Here is a 9,002-nt window from a genome sequence, read left to right on the forward strand (position 1 = left end):
GAGAGAGAGAGAGAGAGAGAGAGAGAGAGAGAGTTGTTTTATGAAAGATATGAGCCTGTATTCAGAACGCACTTTTATCAATAAAAGCGCACTTTTATCTCTGAAATTCTATAATATGCGTGACGTAAAGTATGGTATGTTAGCGTGCTAACATCGTTGTAAGCGCGTTCTGAATATGGGCCATGTAGTTGCATATTACTAATTGCATTTTTTTTAAGCAACGATGTATTTTTATTACACCAGTGGATTAGTCTCATAATTCTCTGTGCATAAAAGTATTAAAGTACATTTATCAAAATGTGACCCTAAGAAATTAATCCGCATACACATATGACGCTGCCGGAGTCACCATATTCAAAATAGCTCCTATCTTTATTCGTTCATAACATGGCTAAAAAGTAAGGTATTGAAATAAAAAAAAAATGCATTTTACAGGGGATGCACAATACATTCATGACTCCTGATCGAAATTTCAAGATAACGTTAACCTTTTTTATTAAAAAATGTCAAATATCGTAAAAGAAACTATTTTTTAAGTATTAAACCTCAATTATCTTGGAAATCCGACATGTTAGAATTTTTTCGCTTGCAGCATTGTTTTCAGCACCCAAAAATCTATAAAAGACACGTAGTCCGGTCCGCCATTTTTTGCTGTAAACTAGTGTTATTTTAGCATGATAAAGTTAAACGTTGATGAGAATATTCCAAATTAAAAATGAGTGTTGAATCCCTGCTTTAATTTAGAATAGTATGTAAAATTATTCACATTCTATGTACATGGAACAATAACTTCAAGAATTTGTATTCTTATCAACGTTTAACTTAATTATGCTAAAATAATTTTGCGTTTTATATATTTTATATTGCCATTTAAAATTTAAGTTAGGTTAGAATAATTTCTACATCTTCATATATTTTATATGTTTAATATATGCTGAAGAAGGACCTCTGATCACGAAATATATGTTAGTTTTTTAATAAATGTATCATTTATACAAATTTTTATTTTCATATCTTTTGGTGAGCTCGATCATTGATCGAATTTTTGTATAGTTTTGCTTTGCATAATAAGAGCGAATTCTTATTTTTATTTTTAATTTATTATGTCGATATAATAAATTTAAATATTATTTAAGTATCAATTAAACGTATATTTCAATATCATTTCTGAAGTAATTAAAATTTATTAAGAAATAATTTGTGATTTGTTTACAGATTACAAAACTTGTTGAAATATATTTAAAGTATTTCTCAAAAATGGTAATTATATTTTGATTAATTAACCACATTGTGATTAATTAATATAAAAATTATGTGTATAAGCACATGTACGTAATCACTATTAAAAAATCACTTACACCTGCAGTTTCCACATAATATCATTATTCGTGTACAAAAGGCTTTTCGCAATTAAAACAGAACAAGTCATTCATATACAAAAGTTCTTCGTAATAATTAAAGTAAAACAACTTACGATAACATCAAAATGACATTAAACTGACTCGTGATTGATCAAAAAATGACTTTTAGTAAACATTATGGACATCATGATGATTTTTGTTCTGTTTAAATATATTTTTCAATTTATTGCATATAATAGATTTTAGAAACATTTCTGTTTAAACATTTCGTATGACATATTGGAGAATCCTTTCAGAATTGTTGCACATGAGATGTGAAAGGTTGAAACATTTCTGAAAATTTTTCAACAATCGGTGCTGTGGGATATATAATGAATATGGAAGTAATATCAATATAACACTAATGTGTGCAATAATGTGTACGAGAAAATAATGCATTCGAGATAATCTTAAATATAAATAATAATAAGTTTATTATAAAATAATAATCAAAAATATAACCAATGTAAAAAAATATGGTATACACAGTGATATAAAGGCAATTGGAGGTCAAAGCATTGGATGATTGCAAATAATCTTTTAATATTACATCTGTTCCCTTATATAACTTCGATAAACTTTTAACATTACATCAGTTCACCTCATATACACTTAGAACGTTTCGACTCCATTTTTTGAGTCATCTTCAGCTTTCGCAATTATAAGTAAAGAGTACAATTTTATGTAAGATTCCAGTAACACAACCGTGGTAGAAATTCAACTCATCTCAGTTTACAGACTCAGTGGTAATAAAATAATATCCACCCTATGGTAAGATCGTGTTAATTTTGTATTTAAACTAAAATATAATATTAACCGTCAAATTCCTCACCTCGGCAGTGTTGTAGTTAAAAACATATAACACTGGCATCGCTTAGAATATAACTTCACTAATAATTCTTTAAATATTGTTATTCACACATTCCATACTTTAGTTATCAATAAGATGTAAGGATGCTTAATCATGTTCAAGTCGAATACATAGAGAATTCGTACATCTGATGTAAAATAATAATGAGAATTAATGATTTTCCTGCGTTTCATAAACAATCTCTATTGTATTTTTGTTCTTATTTATTAGGTCAAAGTAAGATTTATTTAGCATTTCCGTATCTGTCTTCAAATTTAAGCCGTTCTTCTGTCTTTTAATAAATATCATTTCTGACAGCGTTTATTGTAATATCTTTCAGTATCTAGAACCTCTATATTATCCCAACCAAAATCGTGATTTTCACTCAATCTATAATCTGTTATAACTGAATGCGTAGAAGATTTTCCATTTATATGTTTTTTGTGTTCCATAATTCTAGTTTTTAATTTTCTGCCCGTCTGTCCAACATACGAACCATCGCAATCCTTACAATTAATTTTGTACACTATACATTTCTTTTTTGTTCGTTTGTTAACTTATCTTTTTGTACTCTGATAAATTGGTTGAGTTTGTTTAAATAGCTATAAAATGATACTTTTTGGCAATTATTATCTATTGCATTCTTAAATTTGTTCGCTACAACATTAATGTATGGAACACAAAACTATTTTAATCTATTTTCTTGTACATCACTGTTATTAACGTCATTTGGGACAGTATTAGATCTGCTTATCAAAGTCTTAATTCTTTGATATTATTAAAAATGAAATTTACAGGATAGTCATTTTTCATTAACGTTTAACACGATCTTACCATAGGGTGGATATTATTTTATTATCACTGAGTCTGTAAACTGAGATGAGTTGAATTTCTACCACGGTTGTGTTACTGGAATCTTACATCAAATTGTACTCTTTACTTATAATTGTGAAAACTGAAGATGACTTAAAAAAATGGAGTCGTAACGTCCTAAGTGTATATCGACGCCTGAGCCGTAGAAAATGTTATATCGAGAAAAACATGCATGAAAAAAGGTCTATGTCAAAAAAGTAATGAAAAGCGGTCTATCTCGCGCGAGGTGTGAAGACCGGTCTATGTCGGAACACATGTATCGAGAAAAGCAAGAAGAACGATTTATGTCGCATGACTTTGGAGAAGAGTTTATCAGGGTTTATATATCGCGCTATGTTACCTTTTCATAAATTTTGTAGTGGTATGACTATATTTTGTAGTGGTATGCAAGCATAAATTAAATCTTAAAAATCTTCGTTGTTAAGCTAATTCTTGTTAAGTTAAATTATTAAAGCATAATCGTTAATTAATATAATTAAAATATTACTAGTTTCTAAATCCAAACTCTTGTCACATGTCATATAATTCAAATTATTCAGATGTAAAAATTCAACAATGTTTATCTAACACATTTATTTATCTAATACGAAAAGAACATTGTATACTTTTTATTTTCTGTTAAAAAATGCTACATATTTAGAAATAAAAAAATGTTTAAAAATTACACGAATTTAGTTGTGTCCTCAGTCATACCACTACAAAATTTATGAGAAGGAAACATAGCGCGATATAAATCCTGATAAACTCTTCTTCAAAATCATGCGACATAAACCGTTCTTTTTACTTTTCTCGATATAAACCATATTTCGAATGTGTTTCGACATAGACCGGTCTTCACGCGCGAGATAGACTGCTTTTCATTACTTTTTTGACATAGACCATTTTTCATGTTTTTCTCGATATAACACCTTCTACGGCTCAGGTCGATATGAGGTGAACTGATGTAATGTTAAAAGTTTATCGAAGTTGTATGAGGGAACAGATGTAATATTAAATGATTATTAGCAATCTACATCCAGCGCATTGACTTCAATTGCCTTTATATCGCTGTATATACCATTCTTTTGCATTGATTACCCAGATAGCAAGTTTCCCGCATGTTGCTATAAATTTGATACAAATTGCGTCACCTTAGTTGCTAACTTTTTTTAGGAAAGCGGTTTCCGATTTTGCTTATGATATTGGCGGTAAATATATATCATAAACAGTTATGCACAACCGGAGGGAAACAATTGCTCTCTTCTTTTTAAGTTTTATATGTTAGGACAATCATACGGCAACATGATGGAAACTAATTCTACATAAAACAAATTTACTAGCAATTTGACAGCAATATAAAAGAAACTGTTGTAGTAAAAAGGGTTAACTTTTAACCTTTAACAATCTTTCCTGTTTAAAATCGACTCAAAAGAGAACTTTAAGATATATTTAAGAATCCTTGAAAAAACATCTTTAAGATATTTCATAAAAAATTCTGAAAGATATTTTAAAATAACTTATGAGTTGATTTTAGACATTTTTTACTCATTTGGTTGACAGATGTAAGTTACTATGAATAAAATTACAATGCAGAACAAAATATATATTAAAGTATTAGGAGATTTTATTTACTCGGTAAACATTTAAAAAAAAGTATTATGCCTTTCATCTTAGAGCCCCCTTCCCCCGCCCTTGGGCTCACTTCAAAAAATTATTTTATTAGAATATAGCTGAAAAATCTTCCAATCTGCGTCTTTTATTCTATTCTATGTCAATTGAAGAGAAACTTGTGCTAAGCACCTATTTTTTTCTTATGCCAAGGAACGTTCTGTTATCTGAGTATACTCTTGATTATTTTGAGGAGACCTTTACCAAAAATTCATTTAGTATTTAAGTTAGTTAATTTATTATAAAAATATCAGGAAATGGAAAGTTATTTTTTAAATGTAAACAGTTACTAGTTACCGATTTTTTAAAGTAATTCGTTACAATTACCGTTACTTGAGGAAATAACTTTTCGTTTCTTTTTCGTTACTTTTTTAGAATTGAATCACCAATCACAGCGGATGGATACCTAAGGGCTCTCAAACGCTATGTTGTGGCTTGTGTCCAATCAAACCGTGTCCAATTGTATGCAAAGTAATAATAAAGCACTGTAAAATTCGTTATCGTTACCAAAAAAAGTAACACATTTACCAGTAAAGTTACCAAAAAAGTAACTTAATTGTAACTATAACTTCAGTATACAAGTAACGAATTACTTCCATTTTCTGAAAAATATTATAAAAATAATTTACAATACAATTAAATGTTTATATTAATGGTTATTATTATTCGTTATAATATTAATAAAACTTTGTATATATATGTAAAAATAATCTAATATCCAATATTAAATCTAAACTTTTAAAACAATTATATGTGTATTATGTTGTGGCTCGTATTCAGGACGAATTTTCTTTCTGTATGCTTAATGCTAAAGAACTACATACTAAATGTAACCAACGATATTAGCACGCATTTAGCATACAATTCACATTACATATAGAGTTTCAAAAATATAAAAGAAATACAAAGGTATGTTCAGATTATTGAGCCGAACCTCGAGTCGTGAAAAATATTTTAAGAAAATATAAAAGCGCTTTGAATACGGGCCTATATATTAAAGGTATCATTTCATGCAGCGAAGCTTTGCTGGCGTGAACCATAGCCAGAGTCAGCGTTGCTTCGCTCATAGTTGGACAGTGTCGGACTTTGTTGAATTCATGCAGCGAAGCTTCGCTCGCTACGCATTTTCGCATGAATCGACAGAGTAGGAAATCTTCGCCAGCGAAGTTTTGCTGCATGAAATTGTACCTTAATATTAAATGAATTTTACATTAATGCGACTTTCTATTTTTTCGATATGCTTCCGTGGCAACGATTTTATTATTTTCTTTCTCATTAGTGTAAACATATGTAACTCAATCACCATTACACGACAATATTTAGCAATCGCTTTCATCCTTTCTAAACTATATATTAACTATATATATTTATATACTATATATATACTAACTATATATATTTTTACTAACAGGTATGAACAAAAAGACTTTGTTAATATATTACATACGTTAAAATAATTATATATACAATAAATAACTTTCCTAACTATGCCCTTAAACAACTTATGTATGTTTAATTAATTTTTTTATTTAAGGACTGTGTCTTAATGCTGTAAAAACTTTATAATTTCAAAACAAAATGATGTATTGCTTAAAGCAGTCCATTTTTGTTGTTCGAGATTTTTCATTGCAAATGTACAGAAAGTGTTTCTATCGCTTAATGACAAAACTGTCAGATACATTAGCAGCTACTAAGGAAAGGAAATGCATATCACTCAATTCCAATGACATAATATGTAAGAAAAATAATATTTAATTATTCAAAATTCAAATAATTTAATGTTTAATAATTTCCAAATAGAAATTTAAATTAAATGGAATACAAATGAGTTAAGTCACTACATTATATTTTAAGAAGAGAAATTTTGTCATAAGCTAATATTAATTTGCTAATGACAAAATTTTATGTCATACTCAAATTTCTCTAATTCAGCCACCTCTGTGGTGCAATCACATACAATTCCGACAATGAATGCAACGCCAACGAAGACGGTGCCGTTATTGGAAACGACAAATTTTGAGATAACCACGGAAAATGTTAAAATTCCTAAAGTTATGACACGTGTTCGTATAGAAAAAACATTATTACCATTTGAAGAGATTCCTGGACCGATGATCCTAAAGTTATGGGAAAAATATTGGAGATACGTGCCACTCCTGGGTACGCAACTGTTTTGCAGTCTACTAATAAGCAGATTTATCCAGGGTATGATCCCTTGAAGTTTAATTGATTCAAATCCGAAGAACTGTTTTGTATCTTCAAATTGATCTTAAGAACAGATATGAGAAAATATTTCGCTTTATACTTGTACGTACAAATTATAAATAGGTACACACAGAATGTAAATTAATTTTGGTTCTTCGAATTATGAATAATTGCTTCCTAATGTTAAAAAAATACATAAAATATACAAAATATGTAATAATCTTCTAAAATTTATAAATGCACATGTATTTAAATAAATTACACATTTATATGCTTATATGTATATAATAGCTATATTTTTCTCTTATGTTATAAAAACGTATTTTTACTACATAACATATCTCAGTTAATATACCAACTAAAAGTAACATAACATTAATTAATATTATAATTTCACACTCAGTATAAATGTAATATAACACATAGTATGTGACATACTGTTACATTATTTTAACATAACAAAAATTTTTTAGTGATTACTGTATTTAATAATAAAGACAAAGTAATTCGTATGAAAAACGACAGTTTATTATTAAATATCAATTAAGGAATAATTTAATACATTATATTACAGGACGATTATCTTGGAATCGCAACGTCACACCAATTAAGTACTTGTTTGATGAATATGGATGCGTCGTGCGAATTAACGGGCCACTTGTAAATGACATAATTATGATTCACAGGTAAGACATTACAACGGGTATGTTTTTCCCAATAATTAAAGTATCGATCGTTCTAGACCTGAACATATAGCAGAAGTTTTCAACCAAGAGAGTGAGTTACCTATTCGTAGTGGCATTGATATCCTCCAACATTATCGCCTTAATCATCACAAATATCATTCTGCCGGAGCGTTTTCTTTGTAAGTGTGCGATTAATTATAAAAGGAATTTACTTTCTCTCTATAATTATTTAAATACTTAAAATAATAAATTCAATTGTGCAAAACAAGCTGTGATAATTTAAATTAATATCCTAAAGAAATGTTTGTTTTCAAATTAAACAAATCCTTCAATATTTAATCATATTCTATCTATATAAAAATTTCCGTAAGTTTTATAAAAATATAGCTTATATTTGTGTTTATATTTATATTAAACTGGAATTATGCGATGCTCAATTTTTTTAAGTGATAAGCATGCATGCATGTATGCTTTGATGAACACAGTCTGATATTTGAGAGATAAGATAAAATTAACATAATTACTTTATTCTAAAGATACTGTCAATTATCTCGATCACATGACTGTTTTTAATCTTTTGATTCGTACATACAAGGAGACAAGCTATGAAATAATAAACACAAAAATCATGCATATCAGCATGCTGCAGTCAATTCATGAATATATTCTAACATGCATCAGAGCAGGCATGCATGCATGTATACATATCATTCGAGAAATCGAACATCGCCTAATTCCAGCTTTGCAATTGTTTGACGTAAATGTATAACGTTCTAGTTTCTTTGAATATATTTTGTTATTCTGTTATTTTTTTCTACATTGTTCAGATTTAATAAAACAGTAATTTAATTAATAATTTGATAATAAATTTTATGAAACATTAGACAAGGTTTGGAGTGGTTAGAAGTAAAAAGGAAGGTTGATCAGCCGTTGCATGAGACTGTTTCCGATCATATTGAAAAACTGGATTCAGTGTGTGACGAACTTATTAACAGAATTCGTAATATTCGCAATCGTCAAGATGAGGTACATCAATGAATAATAAATAATTATAATGCACATTACTATCAATTGTCTTAAATTTAACTTAAACCTACTTTTTCTACGTACATAATATTTAAAAACAAAATAATATCGTATGGTAATTAGGGAGATGAGGGGAGTCAGCCCCAATGACCTTGACCTTGACATATGCTGTCAAGGTCATAACCCTGAGTGACCTCCAATAAGTTTTAGCCGTCGCTCGTTATTCGTTAAAAAGTTATTAACGGTTAAAGTTAGTAATTATTTCACTGCTCTACATGAAAAGTCAGATAACTCTGGGCAGTAAGAGAGGTATGG

At 28.7% G+C, this 9,002-nt stretch overlaps 1 protein-coding gene across 2 annotated transcripts in view; it reads left to right on the forward strand.

Moving 5' to 3' along the window:
- Positions 1 to 6,298: 6,298 nt before the first annotated feature.
- Positions 6,299 to 9,002, forward strand: part of LOC108757431 (probable cytochrome P450 12a5, mitochondrial) — a 9,935-nt gene continuing 7,231 nt past the window's right edge. Inside the window, exons 1-5 of one of the 2 annotated variants that reach the window (XM_018501844.1) lie at positions 6,299 to 6,505; positions 6,703 to 6,975; positions 7,550 to 7,661; positions 7,718 to 7,840; positions 8,546 to 8,687. In XM_018501844.1, coding sequence (XP_018357346.1) covers positions 6,349 to 6,505; positions 6,703 to 6,975; positions 7,550 to 7,661; positions 7,718 to 7,840; positions 8,546 to 8,687 — 807 coding nt within the window. In that variant the 5' untranslated portion in view covers positions 6,299 to 6,348. The remainder of the gene's footprint in view (positions 6,506 to 6,702; positions 6,976 to 7,549; positions 7,662 to 7,717; positions 7,841 to 8,545; positions 8,688 to 9,002) is intronic. The other variant, XM_018501845.1, reaches the window with a different exon arrangement.

Source organism: Trachymyrmex cornetzi, unplaced genomic scaffold (assembly GCF_001594075.2).
Source record: "Trachymyrmex cornetzi isolate Tcor2-1 unplaced genomic scaffold, Tcor1.1 scaffold1426, whole genome shotgun sequence".
NCBI lineage: Eukaryota > Metazoa > Arthropoda > Insecta > Hymenoptera > Formicidae > Trachymyrmex > Trachymyrmex cornetzi.